Below are 21776 nucleotides of genomic sequence, written 5' to 3' on the forward strand. Positions count from 1 at the left end.
AGTTTTTCTTTCTAACATTTCTGTTATTGTCCTATATTTTAGTTCTGCATATGTTACAATCTACAGTCTACATCATTATTTTTATTTAAACAGTGAACTAGCATTTAGAGATATTTAATTAATAAGAGAAATATAACATTTATCCATATTGTTAGCATTTCTAATGTTCTTCATTCCTTTTTGTAGATCCAGATTTCCATCTGGAATCATTTTCTTTTAGTCTGTAAGGCTTCCTTTAACATTTCTTTAAATGTGAATCTACTGATGTTAAACTCTTTCGGCTTTTTACATGTCTGAAATATATTTAAAAAAATTTTTAAAGATATTTCTCTGGATGTAGTATTCTAGGTTGGTAGTTGCTTTCCTTTCAGTAATTTAAAGATATTCTACCTTACATGGTTTCTGTTGAGAAATCTGTTGTCATGGTTATCTTTATCCCTCTGTATGTAATGTGTATTTTTTCCTTTGGCTGTTTTAAAGTTTTTCTTTTTTTAACTGGTTTTGAGCAATTTGATTATGATGTACCATGATGTAATCTCTTGTGCTTGATGTTTCTTGAGCTTCTTAGACCTGTGGATTTGGTTTCCATCGAGTTTAGAAAAATTTTGGCCATTGTTTCTTCAAACATTTTTTTCCTGTTTCCCTCTCTGTCCTCTCTTAGGTACGCCATACACAGTTTTAGTCTGCTTGAAGTTGTGTCACAGCTCATAGATGTTCTGTTCACTTGTAGAGACTTTTTTCTCTTTGAGTTTCAATTTGTATAGTTTCTCTTGCTGTGTCTTCAAGTTCACTAATCTTTTCTTTCACAATGTCAAATAACTATTAATCCATCCAGAGTATTTTTCATTTTAGGCATTATAGTTTTCATCTCTACAAGTTTGATATGGGTCTGTTTTATATCTTCTAGGTCTCTACTTAACATGTTCAATCTTTCCTTTAGCTTTTTGAACATATGGGGTGCAGTTATAACTGTTTTAATGTTCTTGTCTGCTAATTCTACCATCTGTATCTGTTTTCAGTTGATTTTGGTAAGTTGATTTTTTTCTCCTCAATATGGGAAGTATTTTTCTGCTTCTTTGTTTGCTCGGCAATATCTGATTGGATGTCAGACATTTAAAATTTTTGCCTAGTTGGATACTGGATATTTTTATGTTCCTATATATATATTTTTGAGCTTTGTTCTGAGACACAGTTAAGTTACTTGGAAACAGTTTGATTCTTTCAGGGATGACTTTTAAGATTTGTTAGATGGGACTAGAGCATAATACAATCTAGAACTAATAATTCTGCACTGTTGATGCAAGTCATTTCTCAGCACTCTGCTTTGCCCCATCAGTCATGAGGTTTTCCACTCTGGGTGGTGGGAATTGACATTACTCTTGCCCCTGTGTAAATCCTGAATACTGTTCCTTCTGATCCTTTCAGGTGGTTCTCTTCCTGGCCTCAAGAATTCCTCACTCACCTGAACTGAGCAGTGCTCTGCTGAATACTTGGTCTTCTGCTAATCTCCATCCAGAGTGTGCTCTCTGTAGCTGTCTCCTGTCTGGTAGTCTATCCTTTGAATTTTAGTCACCTTATCCCTAGACTTCTAGCCCCATCTTCATAATTTAGGCAGTATGGTGGGTTTTGGCTAGATCCCCTCCCTGTGCCACAACCTAGAAACTGTCAAGGCAGTAAGCTGAGGCAATTGTAAGGGTAACCTTTGTTTATTTAACATTCTCAGGGACCACTGTATTCATTACTCGATGTCCACTGTTTTGAAAATTGCTGTTCCATAATTTGTCCCTGTTGCTCCATCTTGGCCAGAAGAAGAAGGCAGCTTTCTTTCAATTAGCTTAATGCATTTGAAATTCATTTGTGTGCTTGCATGAATCAGTAGTTTATTCCTTTTAATTGCTGAGTAGAATTCTATAATATTGATATACCAGTTTGTTTATCTGTTCACCAGCTGAAAGACATTTGGGTCTTTTACACTTGATAGCAGTTTTTAAGTGGAGCCACTGTGCCATCTGTATATCTCTTCTTTTTGCCCAGATATTTTTTATTTGGTTGGCTTTTTTTCCTATTTGTTTAGCTTTGAGTGTTTCTTATATATCCTCGATACAACTCCTTTACCATATATGTGATTTACAAATACTTTTTTCCCAGTCTGTGGCTTCATGCTCTTCACAGTGCTGCTTGAAGAGGACATATTCTTAATTTTAATGAAGTCAAATTTATCATTTTTTCTTTTATGCCTCATCATGCTTTTGGTGTTGTATGTAAGAAATTTTTGCCTAACCCAAGCTCACGAATATTTTCTTTGGTGATTTCTTCTAGAAGTTTTAGAGTTTGCAGTTCTACATATATGTCTCTGATTCATTTTGAATTAAATTTTGTACATGCTGTAGATATCAGTCAATTTTATTTTTTATATGGATATCCAGTTTTTTCAGCACTAGTTTTTTATTGTGTTAAAATACACATAGCATAAAACTTACCATCTTAATCATTTTTAAGTGTACAGTTAAGTGGTACTAAATACATTAACATTTTTTTGGAGCCATCACCACCATCCATCTCCATAACTCTTTTCATCTTCTAAAACTGAAACTCTGTACCTATTAAACAATAGCTCCCCATTCTTCCTTCTGCCTTGGCCCCTGACAACCACCATTATACTTTCTGTCTTTGTGATTACTCTCTGAGGACTATTTTTTGAAATGACCATCTTTTTTTCCATTGAATTGTCTTTGCATCTTTGTCAAACATCAATTGGCCCTATGGGTGTGGATCTATTTCTGCATTCTCTATTCTGTCTATGAATCTGTATCTGTCCTTTTGCCAGTGCCACACTGTCTTGATTACTGAGGCTTTGTAGTAAGTCTGGAAATAAGGTAATTTGAGTCCTCCAAATTCTTTTTCAAAATTGTTTTAGTTATTCTGGGCCCTTTGTTGTTACATATGATTTTTAGTATCAGCTTATCAATTACTACCCCCAAAAAAATCCTTCTAGGAATTTGATTGGGAATGTATAGAATCTGTAGATCAGATTGAAGAGAATTGAATCTTCTAATCTACGAATACAGCATATTCGCTCCACTTTTTTAGGTCTTCTTTCACTTTTTCATTGGTAGTTTTCATAGTTTTCAGCTTACAGGTCTTGCATATATTTTATTAAATTAAAATCTAAGTGTTTCTTAGTTTTTATGGGTTCTTACTGATTGTTTTTTACTTCAGTTTCAAATTATTCACTGGTAACACATAGAAATGCAGTTTTTTTTATATTAACTATGTACCTTACACAATCTTGCTAAATTCACTTACCAATTTTAGTTTTTCTTGCCTTACGGTACTGATGATTTAAAGGATACAGGAGCCCACTCTCACCACTATTATTCAACATAGTTTTGGAAGTTTTAGCCACAACAATCAGAGAAGAAAAAGAAACAAAAGGAATCCAAATCGGAAAAGAAGTAAAGCTGTCACTGTTTGCAGATGACATGATACTATATGTAGAGAATCCTAAAGATGCTACCAGAAAACTACTAGAGCTAATCAATGAATTTGGTAAAGCAGCAGGATACAAAATTAATGCGCAGAAATCTCCTGCATTCCTATACACTAATGATGAAAAATCTGAAAGAGAAGTTAAGGAAACACTGCCATTTACTATTGCAACAAAAAGAATAAAATACCTAGGAATCAACCTACCTAAGGAGACAAAAGACCTGTATGCAGAAAATTATAAGACATTGATGAAATAAATTAAAGATGATACAAACAGATGGAGAGATATACCATGTTCTTGGATTGCAAGAATCAACATTGTGAAAATGACTATACTACCCAAAGAAATCTACAGATTCATTGCAATCCCTATCAAACTACCAATGGCGTTTTTCACAGAACTAGAACAAAAAATTTACAATTTGTATGGAAACACAAAAGACCCAAATAGCTAAAGCAATCTTGAGAAAAACGGAGCTGGAGGAATCAGGCTCCCTGACTTCAGACTATACTATAAAGCTACAGTAATCAAGACAGTATGGTATTGACACAAAACAGAAATATAGATCAATGGAACAGGACAAAAAACCCAAAGATAAACCCACACACATATGGTCACTTATCTTTGATAAAGGAGGCAAGAGTATACAATGGAGAAAAGACAGCGTCTTCAATAAGTGGTGCTGGGAAAACTGGACAGCTACATGTAAAAAATGAAATTAGAGCACTCCCTAACACCATACACAAAAATAAACTCAAAATGGATTAAAGACTTAAATGTAAGACCGGACACTATAAAACTCTTAGAGGAAAACATAGGCAGAACACTCTATGACATAAATTACAGCAAGATCCTTTTTGACCCACCTCCTAGAAAAATGGAAATAAAAACAAAAATAAAGAAATGGGACTTAATGAAACTTAAAAGCTTATGCACAGCAAAGGAAACCATAAAAAGACAAAAAGACAACCCTCAGAATGGGGGAAAATATTTGCAAACAATGCGATGGACAAGGGATTAATCTCCAAAATATACAAACAGCTCATGCAGCTCAATATCAAAAACACAAACAACCCAATCCAAAAATGGGCAGAAGACCTAAATAGACATTTCTCCAAAGAAGATATACAGATTGCCAACAAACACATGAAAGGATGCTCAACATCACTAATCACTAGAGAAATGCAAATCAAAACTAAAATGAGGTATCACTTCACACTGGTCAGAATGGCCATCATCAAAATATCTACAAACAATAAATGCTGGAGAAGGTGTGGAGAAAAGGGAACCCTCTTGTGCTGTTGGTGGGATCGTAAATTGATACAGCCACTATGGAGAACAGTATGGAGGTTCCTTAAAAAACTAAAAATAGAACTGCCATATGACCCAGCAATCCCACTCCTGGGCATATACCCTGAGAAAACCATAATTCCAAAAGAGACATGTACCACAGTGTTCATTGCAGCACTATTTACAATAGCCAGGATATGGAAGCAACCTAAGTGTCCATCGACAGATGAACAGATAAAGAAGATATGGCACATATATACAATGGACTATTACTCAGCCATAGAAAGAAATGAAATTGAGTTACTTGTAGTGAGGTGGATGGACCTCGAGTCTGTCATACAGAGTGAAGTAAGTCAGAAAGTGAAAAACAAATACCATATACTAACACATATATATGGAATCTAAAAAAAAAAAGGTTCTGATGAACCTAGGGGCAGGACAGGAATAAAGACACAGACGTAGAGAATGGACTTGAGGACACGGGGAGGGGGAAGGGTAAGCTGGGATGAAGTGAGAGAGTAACTGACATATATACACTACCAAATGTAAAATAGATAGCTAGTGGGAAGCAGCTGCATAGAACAGGGAGATCAGCTCAATACTTTGTGACCATCTAGAAGGGTGGGATGGGGAGGGTGGGAGGGAGGGGATATAGGTATACATATAGCTGATTCACCTTGTTATACCGCAGAAAGTAACACAACATTGTAAAGCAATTATACTCCAATAAAGATGTTAAAAAAAATGAAGGATACAGAAGGATATGCATAGATTATATGCAAATACAACTCCATTTCATATAAGGGAGTTGAACATTTGTGGATTTTGGTATCTGTGGGAGTCCTGGAACCAACCCCCCATGGTTACTGAGGGATGACTGTACTTTAAATCATATCTGAATTACTTATAATACCTAATACAATGTAAATGCTGTATAAATAGTTGCTGATTAATGGCAAATTCAAGTTTTGCTTTTTGGAACTTGGCAGAATTTTTTTTTCCAAATGTTTTTGATCCATGGTTTGTTGAATTTGTGGATGCAGAACCTGTGGATATAGAGGGCCGACTGTAACACATTTTGTTTATCATTCATCCATCAACGGGCGTTTGTGTTTTTTCCACCTTTTGGCTATTGAATAATTCTGCTATGAACATAGGTATACAAGTATCTGTAGATTTAAACCTAATTATCTAAATAGTTGCAGTAAATTTAGATGGTCCAAAACCTACATGTAAAAAGCAGTAATTGTCAGGATGATATAGAAGACAACTATATCAAACAACTTGACCTAATTGACATTATAGAACACTCCACTGAGCAATGGCAGAGTAAACATTTTTTTTTTCCTATGCATGTGCAGCACTCGCCAGGATGGGCCACAAATTCTTTCCAAAATGTGGAGGAATACTTATCTACTCATTTTATGAAACCAAGTTTACCTTGATACCAGCTCTTCACAGAGACAATAAAGAGAAGAATACTACAAACCAATATCTCACATAAACATCAGTTGCAGAAATCATTAACAAAATATTAGCAAACTGAATCCCAGAATATATAAAAGGGGTAATATACCATGACCATGTGGAGTTTATGTCAGTAATATAGATTGGTTTAACATTTGAAGATTAACATCTCCCCATTTCCCCCACCTCAGCGTCCCTCCTAACCACCATTCTACTCTCTGCTTCCATGAATTTGACTTTTTTTTTATGTTCCACATAAAAGTGAAACCATGCAGTTTTTTTTCTTTGTGTCTGGCTTATTTCACTTAGCCTAATGTCCTCCAGGTACATCCAGTGTTGTCACAAATGTCAGGAGTTTTTTCAAGGCCAAAGAATTTTCCATTTTGTGTGTGTGTGTGTGTATGTATGCCACAATTTCTTTACCCATTCATCTGTAAGTGGACACACGTTGTTTCTATATCTTGGCAGTTGTGCATAAGGCTGCGATGAACATGGAAACACAAATATTTCTTTGAAATAGTGATTTCATTTCCTTTGGTTATACACCCAGAAGAGGCATTGCCAGATCATATGGTAGTTCTAGTTTTACTTTTTTGAAGAACATCATACTGTTTTCCATAATGGCCATACCAATTTACATTTGCACCAGTAGGACATAAGGGTATCCTTTTCTCTAGATCCTCGCCAGTACATGTAATCTTTTACCTTTTTGGTAATAGCCATCCTAAAAGGTTTGAGGTGATGTCTCATTGTGGATTTGATTTGCATTTATGTTCAACACATTAATAAAATAAAGGAGAAAAACCGTAAGTTAATTTCAGTTGGTACAAAAAAATTGACAAAATTCAACACACATTGATGATTAAAAATTCTCCACAAACTTTGGAATAAGAAGTTCCTCAACCTATTAAAGGACATTAAGAGGAAAAAAAAAAAAAAACTTTTATGTAACCTCATAGTCAATGGTGAAAGAACACTTGTCCCCTAAAATTGGAGATAAAACAAAGGTATCTTTTCTCACTTTTTGTTTCATATCATTCTGGAAAATCCAAGTTAGTGCAATAAAGCAAGAAAAAGAAATAAAATGAATATGGATTGGTAAGGACAAAGTAAAATTCTGTTCACAGATGACATGATTGTGCATGTAGACAATCTAAAAAAAACTACAAAAATTAATGAATGAATTTAATAAGTTTTCAAGATATAAAGGCAATATGCTAAAATCAATTATGTATCTACACTCTAATACCAAACAATTGCTAAATAAATTTTTCAGTTACATCATCTTATATGCCATTAAAAACATGAAGTCTTTAGGGATAAATTTACAGAAATATGTCTCTAAGACCTATACATTGAAAAATATAAAGTATTGCCAAGAGAAATTAAAGAAGATCTAAATAATTGGAGAGATTTATAACTTCCATGGATCAGAAAAGTCAATATTTAAAAGATATTATTTCACCTCAAATTGATCTGTAGATTTAGTGCATTCCCAATCAAAACTGATATACTGATTCTAAATTTTGTATTAAAATGCAAAGGACCTTGAATACCTACAACATTTTTGAAAAGACCAAGATTGGAAGATTTAACTTTAAAAAGCTATATTTATCAAGACAGTTTAATGCTGTTATGAGGATAGATATAAAATTAATGAGAACCACACCAAGAGTCCAGAATTATTTCTACACTTATATGGTCAATTGATTTTTCTATGGCAAAAGGAAATTCTTTTCAACAGCTAGTGCAGGATATCCATATGAAAAAAAATAATCTTTGATCTTTACCTCACTTCATCTCTAAAAACTTCAGTTGAAAATGATCACAGACCTAAATGTAAAAGTTAAAACATTTAGAAGAAAACATTGGACAAAATCTTTCAATCATGGGATAGTCAAAGAATTAGATAGGATACACACATAACAAATATAAAAGAAAAAAAATGATGAATTGGACTCCACCAAAATCTTAAAAATTCTATTCTTTAACAAAAACCTTTGAACAAATGAAAAGACAAGACAGATAGGGAGAAAATTTGCAATACATATCGGTCATAGAACTTGTCAGAACGTGTGAAGAGCTGTCATGACTCAGTAATAAGACAAACATCAGAATTTTTAAAAGTGGGCAAAAGATTTGAAAAGACACTTCACCAAAGAAGATACATAATATCAGTAGTCATCAAGGAATGTGAATTAAAACCATCATGAAATAACACTACATACCACTAGACTGGTTAGAATTTAAAAGATTGACAATATGAAGTGTTAATGAGGATATAAAGCATATGAAACTTTCATAAATTTCTGGCTGGAGTGTAAAATGGTACAAGTACTTTGGAAAACAGTTTATCAGCTCTTTATAAATTTAACTGTCCACTTACTCTACAACCTGGAAATTCTGCTAGGTGTTTACCCAGAGACATAAATAAGTCTACCCAAATACTTGTACCCAATTTTTTCATAGCAGCTTTATTCATAACAGCCCAACACTGAAAACTGCCCAAGTCGTGAGTGGATAAACACATTGTCATTTTGCCATACAGTGGAATACTACACAGCAGTAAAAAGAATAAACTGCTGCTATGCTTGTTGTGTTTGTTTTTTTATTACTCCATATCAATATTACCACAAATTTAGCAGCTTAAAATGGCACACATTTATCATCTCCCAGTTCCTGTGGTCAGGAATCCAGGCATAGCCTATCTGGGTTCTCTTCTTAGGGTCTCACAAGTCTGCAATCAAGGCGTCAGCCAGGGCTGCATTTGTTACTGACCAGGGTTCTTGGACTCCTTAATCACTAGAAATTGGTAAGCGACCAGACAAGAAATTCAAGCAAGGTTTTACTGGGACTAGTGCTGTAGCACAAGGGAGCAAAAACAAGTAACAGGTTCCCTTGCTTCCTCCTCGAGTGGGGCAGGCAGCTGGTTCCTTATATGGGATGAGGGTAGTAGTGTGTCCAGGGCTCAGGCCATAGGGGTGACTAAGGTGGTCTGCCCACGCCCTTCGTGGTGTTGTGTGCAGGGTTCATGTGCAGTACTCTGCTTTTGCTCCAGGCTCTCCAGAAGTGGCAGTTGGGTTTATGGTCTTTTTGTATCTTATTGTTCATAATTTTCCCCAACTGTGCAAGCACGCAGTTATTTTTAGTCCCTTATAGTTTCTTTGTATTTTGTTGCTGGAGGAGACCTTTGTCCAGGTGCAAGCACTGCAACAAAGGGTCCCAGGTCCCAACCTGTCTCACATTCTCATCTGGAGGCTTGAGTGTGGAAGGATCCACTTTCCCACACGTGTGGTTGTTGACAGCATTCAGTTCCTTGCAGTTGTAGGGCCGTGAGCATCAGTTTTTTGCTTGATGTTGGCCAGAGACCACCATAACCTCCTTGAGGTCGCCAGCAATTTCTTGCCACATGAGATTCCCCAACATGACCTTCTTTTTCCTTACAGCCAGGGAGGGAAAGAGAGACTCCAAAAAGAAGGATGCTATAATCTTATGTAACATCATCATGTAATCACATACATTCCATGACCTTTGCCATATTTTCATAGTTAGAAGTAAGTCACAGGTCCTGTCCTCACTCAAGGGGAAGAGATCATACAGAGGCATGAACACCAAGTGGTGGGGGTTTTGGAGGTTACCTTCAGAGTCTGTTTTCTATACACATTAACAGGGATTAAGATTGTTTTATATTGAGTAAAATAAGCTAATGCAAAATAGTACATACTATAAGATTCCATTTATGTGAAATTGTAGATAAGGCAAAACTAATCAACAGTGACAAAGAGTATTGATATAGCACTCACTGGGGGCTGTGGGTGAATTAAGGTGGGTGTTTGCATGTAGTCAGACACTAGGGAACTTTTGGAGATGATGGAAATGTTCTATACACTGATTGTGGTGCTGGTTACAAGGTTGTATACATTTGTCAGAACTCATGGAATTGCACACTTAAAATGGTTTCACTGTGTTGTATGTAAATTATACTTCAATAAAGTTGATTAAGAAAAAAGAACAGTAATAGCCAGCCATGAGCATCACAACATTTGTAACTTAATTGTGCCAAGTAAATCTAATAATATCCTTAAGAAACTGTTTAGAGCCGGTAATCAGAAAATAACTTATTTCGTAATATATCATTTGAAGAATTTTCAACGTGAAAAAATGTGGATTTTTTTTTTTTATATTCTTTATGATGTGTCAACACTCAGAACTGGCAAAGATCGTTTTTTGAAAGATGAAGCTTTATTAAAATGTTGTATTTTCCTTTAGTAGTGTAAACACATATTTCTAATGTATCCTTTGGATGCAAACTGTTGATAACTGATCTATAATTTCATCTCTGAATGGTCACCTACTGAATCTGGTGATAAATTTCTCATTTACCTTAACCCCTGTTGGTACTACTTCTAAAAGTGTATTAGCCATTTTCAGTTCTTATAGAATTTTGAAGAATGTATGCTTCATGAAGTATTTAACTTGCATGTTCACTTTTACGCTCATTATACTGTGTTACATTCCAATAAGAGTATTAAAGTTCAGTGAAAATCTCATGCCCACTGATGAGAATGCAAATGAACATTGATGAAAGAATGCTAGGATCTTAAGGCATAAACTCTCCAGTTATCTTGCTAAATTCTATTCAAACAATGGTTACATTATAATCAAGACTGATACAGAGCCCACCATACAAATATAATTAGCAATGGCAAAATCATTATATAATTCGTAATTGAATAGAGGTTCAGTTCCAGATTGTTCTGAGGTTAAAAAAAAAATAAATGTAATGATTTGATATTAGCGCTTATTTCTGTTCCTTCCTCCTCCTAACCTTTGCCAACCATCAGCAGGACATTTCCTTTGTTGTATGTAGTGACTGGGAAACCAGGGATGATTATATAAATGAGTGATCACATTGAAAATTTCTAGCTGTAACCTTTATTGGATACATAACAGTGAACAGGCATCAATTATCATCTCAAGAAGACATTTCAAGTATCTGGTTATTGTAGAATTATAAATATTGTAAATTATATTGTAGAATTATTTATTTCAGAAATTGCATTTCTCTATCTAAACAAAAATCTTCTTCCTTGAGCCATTTAAAACAAAGCTAAAGGAAGCCCTTATATCTTTCCTTAGAGAATAGTGTCCCATGAGAGTGAATAGTCTAGGTAGTACTTATACATTATCTGAATTTTATTACTTTCTTATATCTATGAATGAATTTTAGAAACTTATACAAAACCAGTAGGGTTTAGAAAACACATATCAGAGTTTCTTCAACCTATTCATCCACCGTGGAATTTTAAAAAATTATTTGGATTCTACGGAAGTATTTTTATTTTCCCAATCTTAAAAAAAAAACTGAAAATGCTGTTTTATAGACTCATCAGTAAGGCAAATTGTTGTTTTTCTCATGGTGATATTAAGTGTGCATTGTGCCATTATATTTTTTAACATGGTCTGATGCCAGTGGTAATGTTCATAGAGTCTAGAATACATGGCAATCAGGTTAAAAAGTGTAATAGGTTTATTTGGGTTTTTTTTTTGGTTGCTTTTTAATTTTTATTGGAGTATAGTTGATTTATAATATTGTGTTAGTTTCAGGTGGACAGCAAAGTGAAAAAGTGTAATAGTTAATAATGATTTTTATTTTAGATAATATGGAAGTGTTTTGCTTTTTTAAATAAATTTATTTATTTATTTATTTATTTATTTATTTATTTATTTATTTATTTATTTATGGCTGCCTTGGGTCTTTGTTGCTGCGTGCAGGCTTTCTCTAGTTGTGGCGGGTGGGGGCTACTCTTTTTTTTTTTAAACATCTTTATTGAAGTATAATTGCTTTACAATGGTGTGTTAGTTTCTGCTTTATAACAAAGTGAATCAGTTATACATATACATATATCCCCATATCCCCTCCCTCTTGCGTCTCCCTCCCACCCTCCCTATCCCACCCCTCTAGGTGGTCACAAAGCACCGAGCTTATCTCCCTGTGCTATGCGGCTGCTTCCCACTAGCTATCTATTTTACATTTGGTAGTGTATATATGTCCATGACACTCTCTCACTTTGTCCCAGCTTACCCTTCCCCCTCCCCATAGCCTCAAGTCTGTTCTCTAGTAGGTCTGCGTCTTTATTCCCGTCTTGCCCCTAGGTTCTTCATGACCATTTTTTTGTTTGTTTTTTAGATTCCATATATATGTGTTAGCATACGGTATTTGCTTTTCTCTTTCTGACTTCACTCTGTATGACAGACTCTAGATCCATCCACCTCACTACAAATAACTCAATTTCATTTCTTTTTATGGCTGAGTAATATTCCATTGTATATATGTGCCACATCTTCTTTATCCATTCATCTGTCGATGGACACTTAGGTTGCTTCCATGTCCTGGCTATTGTAAATAGAGCTGCAATGAACATTGTGGTACATGACTCTTTTTGAATTATGGTTTTCTCAGGGTATATGCCCAGTAGTGGGATTGCTGGGTCATATGGTAGTTCTATTTTTAGTTTTTTAAGGAACTTCCATACTGTTCTCCATAGTGGCTGTATCAATTTACATTCCCACCCACAGTGCAAGAGGGTTCCCTTTTCTCCACACCCTCTCCAGCATTTATTGTTTGTAGATTTTTTGATGATGGCCATTCTGACCAGTGTGAGATGATATCTCATTGTAGTTTTGATTTGCATTTCTCTAATGATTAATGATGTTGAGCATCCTTTCATGTGTTTGTTGGCAATCTGTATATCTTTTTTGGAGAAATGTCTATTTAGGTCTTCTGCCCATTTTTGGATTGGGTTGTTTGTTTTTTTGATATTGAGCTGCATGAACTGCTTGTAAATTTTGGAGATTAATCGTTTGTCAGTTGCTTCATTTGCAAATATTTTCTCCCATTCTGAGGGTTGTCTTTTCGTCTTGTTTATGGTTTCCTTTGCTGTGCAAAAGCTTTGAAGTTTCATTAGGTCCCATTTGTTTATTTTTGTTTTTATTTCCATTTCTCTAGGAGGTGGGTCAAAAAGGATCTTGCTGTGATTTATGTCATAGAGTGTTCTGCCTATGTTTTCCTCTAAGAGTTTTATAGTGTCTGGACTTACATTTAGGTCTTTAATCCATTTTAATTAATTAATTAATTTATTTATTTATTTATTTTTGGCTGTGTTGGGTCTTTGTTTCTGTGCGAGGGCTTTCTCTAGTTGTGGCAAGCGGGGGCCACTCTTCATCGCAGTGCGTGGACCTCTCACTATCGTGGCCTTTCTTGCTGCGGAGCACAGGCTCCAGACGCGCAGGCTCAGTTGTTGTGGCTCACGGGCCTAGTTGCTCCGTGGCATGTGGGACCTTCCTGGACCAGGGCTCGAACCCGTGTCTCCTGCATTGGCAGGCAGATTCTCAATCACTGCGCCACCAGGGAAGCCCTTTAATCCATTTTGAGTTTACTTTTGTGTATGGTGTTAGGGAGTGTTCTAATTTCATTCTTTTACATGTAGCTGTCCAGTTTTCCCAGCACCACTTATTGAAAAGGCTGGGGCTACTCTTTGTTGCAGCGCATGGGCTTCTCATTGCGGTGGCTTCTCTGGTTGTGGAGCACAGGCTCTTGGCGCACGGGCTTCAGTAGTTGTGGCACACGGGCTCTGTAGTTGTGGCTCACGGGCTCTAGAGCGCAGGCTGAGGAGTTGTGGCACCCCGGTTTAGTTGCTCCACGGCATGTGGGATCTTCCCGGACCAGGGCTCAAACCCATGTCCCCTGCATTGGCATGTGGATTCTTAACCACTGCGCCAGCAGGGAAGCTCATGAAAGTGTTTTTGAATCAAGATATATAGTTGTTGCTAAAAGGATTATACTTAATGGTAGCCCTAGCATGGGGGTTGGCAAACTTTTTCCTTAAAGGGCCAGATGGTAAATATTTTAGACTTTGTGGGCCATATGGTCTTTGTTACAGCTGCTCAACTCTGCCATTGTAGCCCACATTGTAAAAGATAATATGTAAATAAATAAGTGTGACTGTGTTCCAATAAAACATTATTTACAGAGGTTGAAATTTGAATTCTATTTAATTTTCATGTGTCATGAAATATTGTTCTTTGTTGGTTATTTTTTTCAGCCATTAAAACAAAAAACAAGCCATGGGCCGAATTTTGCTTGCAGGCTATAGTTTGACAACCCTGCCATAGCAGTTGATTTTTCTGAATTAACTTTCTAATCCAAATTAGAACTGAAGATTTATTGCTTAAAACCTTTTTGAGGTATATGGCTCATCGTGAATTATTTTAAAAGAAGTCTCTTTCCTGGGGAAAAAAAAATGCCCATAAACATAGACAAGTACCCCTTATTTTGACCATAAAGAGGCAGTTGAAAACTTCCATAAACCACTTATTTCCTTGATCGTACAGCGGAATCTTGCTGTTGCTAAGCTGGGTTTTCTAATACAGGTCAAAATCCCATTACAATGAATATTTTTATAGTGAAAGTATTTTATAGTGGAAGTATTCATTCAACAACTGTATTTAAGTACCTACTCTTTTGAGGCATTTAGGTGGTAGAAAAATAAATCTCCCGTGGATGCATCCTGCCTTTGACAACCTTCCAGCCTAACAAGAAATATAAAGTTTGTGCAAGTTGTGACTAGAAATGGACCAAATAGAGCTGGAAGCTAATAAGAAGAGGATGCAGAAAATAATAACAGAGATAGAAGTTCAGAAACAGAAATAGAGAAGGCAAAACACTGGGTCTGTATTGAAAATACACGTATGGGGTCAGTGCAAGAGACAACAAAGTAGGGAGAAATAACTCATCACAGGCCCGCAGTTGAATGTTGCTCTTTGTACCCCCACAATCATTCATTACTGGGCTTGTCATGAGGACAGGTCCCACTGCTATTACCTGGATGACAGAAGGCAGGCTAGCAGAGCTAGCCTGTCAGAAGAGAAGGTGGCTGCTGAATGGGCAGAGCTCAGATTTTAGAGCCGGTTCAACCAGCATTTGATTCTCAGACTGTTACTTGCTAAATATGTGAGTTTCGGCAAGTTGCTTAATCTTCAGTTTCCCAATCTGTAAAATGGGGTGAATCTTATTTTTTGACATGTAGTCAGTGTTGTGACCTGTTCCTCTTCCTAGTTTAGTGTTCTTTGCTTGTTGCTTATAAACTTTGAGAAACTGCTTAGTACAGCATGGATGGTTTTTGGATCCAGAGACAGGGTCAGATCTGGATTCAAATTCCACCATTACTACTTAATGTATAAATTTGGGAATGTCATTGAATTTCTCTATAAAATAAGCATACTTCATGATTTTGTAATGAATATTGAATTAACTAAAGTGATAAAATAGTAGTTTCTACTTTTCAAAGACTATATTCCTTACAGTGTGTTTTCTCACAGTTTCCTATATATCCTCATAGGCCAAGCAGGTTTTGTTGATCTTTGCTTTTTTGAGTCTGTTATAAAAAATACAGGTTAATGAATAATAGTGATAGTGATAACTTAGACTTGCATGTTTACTCTATGCCAGACTCTGAGCTAAGAATTTATATATACTATTTCATATAACTTTAACAATGTAGATACTAAAATGTAGATACTAGTATTATAATTTTACAGATGCTTAGAAAATTAAATAACTTGCCTCAGGTAACACAGCTAGTAAGTACTTAAGTTGGGATTTGAACCCCCAAAATCTGCCTCTGCTCTGCTAAGTACTATACCATGTCCTCATGTGATTCTGATATACTTCTCTAGAGGCAGTTACCCCACTCCCTTCCTATTGCTAAAGCATCTAGCACAGTGCCCAGTGTCCAGTAGGCACTTCACAAATACGGGCTCTTTCTACTCTGCCTCTCATCTCCCAAATGTTGGAGCTAAGATACCAACCATATGAGATAGACTGCTTGCTAGAACAGATTAGAAGAGAAGTCTCTGTAAATGAAAACTTTTCTACATCCATTCTTTTACATATTGAGCAATAATTGGTTCACATTTCCAGGATAATATAACTTTAATATTGCCATGAAGTTTACTGTATTATGATTTGGCCTATATGCCGTATATACCCTAAATTTAATTCAGATGATTATGGGGTATGATTTTAGTTATGAAACTATCCCCTCTACATCCTCCCCACACTTAAGTATTTTTTATGACACAAATCATTACCTATATGTTTCTTTTCTGTGCCCCCTTCACTAATATATATGCTACAGGAGAGGAGGGAACTCATGTGCCTAAAACAATATATAACAGGTGCTTAATACATATTTGTTTCATGCATGAATGAATAAAATATGCAAATTATAAAAACCTTACATTTAAGTATTATTTTTCTTTCTAGCTTGGATCAGAAAAACAAGAAAGACTCCACCTACTATGGAGGTAAGAATACTCAAGGAAAATATTCAAATATGTGTTTATAATGCTGTGTTTCTCAATTGGGAGTTTGTACTCTCAGGGATACGTGAAGCCTCTAAAATATATGTGATGCCACCTCTCCAAAGCATTAATTTTACCCCATAGAAAATAATGTCAAACATTTTTATAATAAAATAAATGCACAAATTATGGGATGTAACAAAATCCATATAAAATTTTAAATGAAATAATAAAAATTTAAAGCAAAATAAAAACACTTTAGAGAATGTTTGGACTTACAGCAGCTTGCATCAGGTCATTTCCCTGTCCCCTGGGAGTTCTCTGTTCTGATACAGGTGCTTTGGTGGAAAAGTTTGAGAAACACTAAATCTCTTGGTCCTCTCCAAATCATGCTCTGCTTATTTTGCCCTTAATTTTATATAAAACATAAAATTTTATAATTTTATATAAATTTAACACCATCTAGTATCTGATGAAACTTATTACAATTAGCATGTAATATGTAACACTCGGTAACTAATAGTTGAATTGAATTTTTATTTAAAACTTAAAAACAGGGAATTCCTTGGCAGTCCAGTGGTTAGGACTCCGCGCTTTCACTGCCCAGGTTCAATCCCTGGTTGGGGAACTAAGATCCTGCAAACCACGTGGCACGGCCAAAAACAAAATAAAATCTTTAGAAACATAGTTAGGGTGGGATGCAGAATAAAAAGCATAGCAATGCTGTGGTATTTGTGTTTTAAAAACATGATTATTTCATAATTTTTATTTTAAAACAATAGCATAAGATGTTCTAAAGTTAGTTTGTAAGAAATAAATGTATTTCATAAAAGGGAAGTTTTCAAATTCATTAATATACTACCTATTCCTTTTTCTCTGCTACTGAGAACTCCTCTTTTCCCTCCCCTATTCCCTCACTACTGCAACCCTGCTGACAATGTAAATGGGCTCCGATACTCAGGCCACACTTTTTAAGAGGTGGGATACTCCAGGGCAGAATTTATGATGACCTATAAATTGGCATACCTATCTTTACTTGTTCCATTCCTCCTGGACTGACCCCATCAATGTGTGTCTGCCTGGGGTCTGAGTGAGCACATCTCTAAGCCTATTTCTAGCTTTGTATGTTGCTTCTACCTTGACCTTGTCCTACTCTTCTCAGACCCTTTTTTCTAATATCAGTGAACCTTGGAATAAAAGCGAAAAAAAGTCAATGTGATCCAATATTCAGAAGTATCCCCTGTGGTTTCCAGTGGTAGGATGGATCAAGGAGTCTTTCTGATTCCCCTTCTCTGGGCCATAATAAGAGCTACTGTTCTCAGAGAAAAAGGTGTTTCTTCTATCCTCCAGACTTTGAAAGCCTTCTTCCATGGAAACATTGATACTTGCAAAGTGATTAGATGGAGGCAACTGCAATAATCAGGCCTAAGGCACTACTCCTATAAATGTTAGGTGATCCCACTATCTCAGACAAGATCCAGTCAGAACAGTGAGACCAAGTCATTCCCTCCATGGTGCTCACATTCTTGAATATCGAAAAAGGAGCCCTCTGTTGCCTCTTTTCTAATGTACTGTTAATCACATCGTTCTTTATGCTCTTCTATACCTCCCAACAGACACACACACACACACACACACACACACACACAAATGCACACACCCTTTTCTCTCCCTCCTGACCCTTTCCATTGTGTTTCAGGAATTTCCGTTTCTTTATTAGCAAATTACCCTTCACCTTTAATATTGTCCTAGGAACTTTCTCTACCACAGAGCCTCAAGTAAAATCTATCTGTGTCTAAAAGATAATGAGTCTCTTTTTTCCTTGATTGCTCCTACCTTCCCCCAGTCAGTTCCAAAATATTATTCCATTTTGTGAGCCCAGGAGAGTGTGGTACCTTTGCAATCCAAGTAGATTTCTCTCGACCTGTTCATCATTTTTATCTTTGCTAGCCTCTAGGGCACTCTCCCACACTGATGGCAGAGATTAGAACCAGACTTGTGGTTTTTTCCCGTCAGTGTCTTCCCAAGTCTTAGCCATTTACTTCTTTGACTTCATCCACACCAGTATCCCTACTTCAATAAACAACCACTTCCATAGCCACACCTTAGTTCGTGTCATCCCCAAACATCATTCTATCACTAAAACTTATAAACTCTTCAATCCCAGATTTTACATCTATCATGTTAAGAGGGAGGAAAAACCTATTTACTGTAAAAATAAGTCATGTATACAGAAGACCACAAGAATTAAATGTATTGTTTAATAGGTTATTGTAAGGCAAATTCCACCCAAGTCAAGAAACAGAACTTTGCCAGCTACTCATGTGCCCGATCTCAATACAACCTCCTTTCTCCCCACAAAAGCAACCCTGAACCTGACTTTTATAGTAATTGTTTACTCGCATGTTTAAATAATCTTCTCAGCCAAATGTACACTATAGTTTAGACTTGCCCATTTTGTAAAAACTTCATATTTGTTTTAAATCTCTTTCAGTTTATATGTTCTTCCTCCATCACTTTTATTTCCTTACAAATTTATCTGTTGAAAAACCCAGCCCATTTGACTTAAAGAGTTTGCCACAGTCTAGATTTTGCTGATCTTATGCTCTCTGTGTAATTCAACATGTTCCCCTGCTCCTCTGTCTTTCTTCCACATTGGCAGCTGGATCCAGAAGCTAGATATTGATGTGTGATCCTTTTGTTAAGAATGTAGAAAATGTTTGGCAAGACTACAGGAGAGCATTATGTCTGGTTGTCCTTCTTTTTGTGATCTTTGTAATTGCTCATGCTTAATACCTATATCAATTCATTGGAAACAACCTCCTATTCTTGCATATCTGTTGAAACTAGTGTGTTTTCAAGATGCTACCAGTAATTTGAGTTCTCTACTTTTTTTCATATCTCTTAGTGAACTCCCACCCCCAAATAGACTTCCGCCCATATCACCTGTAGACTATGGCTGAAGGTTAGCCAGTAGCCAGTAGCAATTAGAATACCATTTACAATAGCATCAGAAAGCATAAAATACCCTGATATAAATTAAGCAAATATATGCAACATGTAGACTTTTTTTAAAAATTAATTAATTAATTAATTTATTTATTTATGTGTGTGTATGTATTTATGTATGTCTGTGTTGGGTCTTCATTGCTGTGCGAGGGCTTTCTCTAGTTGTGGCGAGCAGGGGCTACTCTTTGTTGCGGTGTGCGGGCTTCTCATTGCAGTGACTTCTCTTGTTGCGGAGCACGGGCTCTAAGTGCACAGGCTTCAGCAGTTGTGACACGTGAGCAGTTGTGGCGCGTGGGCTTAGCTGCTCCGTGGCATGTGGGATCTTCCCGGACCACGGCTTGAACCCGTGTCCCTTCCATTGGCAGGCGGATTCTTAACCACTGCACCACCAGGGAAGTCCCAAGACATGTAGACTTAAAACTATAAAACACTGGTGAGAGAAATTAAAGAAGACCTAAATTAATGGGGAGAAATACCTCTTCATGGATTGGAATATTCAATATTGCTAAGATGTTAGTTCTCCCAATTTATTCACAGCAATAATTCTTTTTTTTTTTTTTTTTTCTGGCCTCGCAGCCTGTGGGATCTTAGTTCCCGAACCAGGGATCGAATCTGTGCCCCCTGCGGTGGAAGTGTGGAGACTTAACCACTGGACCATCAGGGAAGTCCCTCACAGCAGTGATTCTTATGCTTTGTCATGCACCAGTTACAGGGAGGGCTTGTTAAAACACAGATTGCAAGGCCTTATTCCCAGAGTTTTTGATCCACAAGGTCTGAGGTAAGGCCTGAATATTTGCATTCATAACAAGTTCCCTGGTGATGGTAATGCTGCTGGGCAAGAGCCCTTACTTTGTGAACCACTATCTATAGACTCAATCAAATAAAAATCCAGTTAAAATCCCATTAGACTTGTTTTGGTAGAAATCAACATGCTGATTCTAAAATATATATGGAAATGCAAAGGACCTAGAATAGCAGAAAGCAATCATGAAAAAGGAGACGACAATTAAAGGACTTATGCTGCCTGGCTTTAAGACTTACTCTAAAACTATAATAATTAAGAAAGTGTGGGGACTCTTCTGGCAGTCCAGCACTTAAGACTTCACCTTACAATGCACGGGGTGCAGGTTCGATCCCCAGTCAGGGAGCTAAGATCCCACATGCCTCGGGACCAAAAAACCAAAAAATAAAATAAAATAAAATAAAACAGAAGCAATATTTTAACAAATTCAATGAAGACTTTAAAAATGGTCCACACCAAAAAACAAAATATTAAAAAAAAAGGAGACAATGTGGTACTGGCATAAGGATATATAAACAAATAAATGGAAAAGAATAGAGAGTTTAGAAATAGTATACAGCCAGTTGGTTTTTGGCAGTAGCACCAAATGAACACAATTAGGAATGGAAAGTCTTCATAACAAGTGGTGCTAGAATAACTTAATATCCATATGGAAAAAGCTGAACCTTGATCCCTACCTCACATCATACACAAATATTAATTAAAGATGGATCATAGACTAAACATAAAAGCTAAAACTATAATGCTTCTACAAAAAGACATAGTGGAATATCTTCACAACTTTGGGGTAGACAGGAGACAGAAAGCACTATCCATAAAGGAAAAACATTGGTAAATTGAACCTAATCAAAATTAAGAGAACAAACATATGGACACCAAGGGGGGAAAGGGGAGGTGGGATGAATTGGGAGATTGGGATTGACATATATACACTATTGATACTATGTATAAAGTAGATAACCAGTGAGAACCTACTGTATAGCTCAGGGAACTCGGTCCTCTGCGGTGACCTAAATGGGAAGGAAATCTAACAAAGAGGGCAGATATATATATCTGATTCACTTTGCTGTACAGTAGAAACCAACACAACATTGTAAAGCAACTATACTCCAATAAAAATTAATTATAAAAACAAACAAACAAAAAACTAATGCTCATCAAAAGAGAACATTAGGAAAGCAACAGACTGGGAGAAAATAATCACAGTACATGTATCTGACAAAGGACTTGTATCCAGACTATATAAAGAACACTTCAACTCAATGATAAAAGACAGAGCTAATAAAAAGGGGTGAAAATCTTGAATTGGCTTTAATAAGATTCAAGAATGGCCAGTAAGCATATGAAAAGATA

General features: G+C 36.1%; 1 protein-coding gene across 1 annotated transcript in view; it reads left to right on the top strand.

Annotated features, from left to right (window-relative positions):
- NDUFAF2 (NADH:ubiquinone oxidoreductase complex assembly factor 2) overlaps window positions 1-21776 on the top strand; it is a 182286-nt gene that overhangs the window by 124222 nt on the left and 36288 nt on the right. The window contains exon 3 of the mRNA XM_068535376.1: window positions 16575-16615. Within this exon, the coding sequence (XP_068391477.1) occupies window positions 16575-16615 (41 nt within the window). The remainder of the gene's footprint in view (window positions 1-16574; window positions 16616-21776) is intronic.

Source organism: Eschrichtius robustus, chromosome 2 (genome assembly GCF_028021215.1).
Source record: "Eschrichtius robustus isolate mEscRob2 chromosome 2, mEscRob2.pri, whole genome shotgun sequence".
In the NCBI taxonomy this organism is placed as follows: Eukaryota; Metazoa; Chordata; class Mammalia; order Artiodactyla; family Eschrichtiidae; genus Eschrichtius; species Eschrichtius robustus.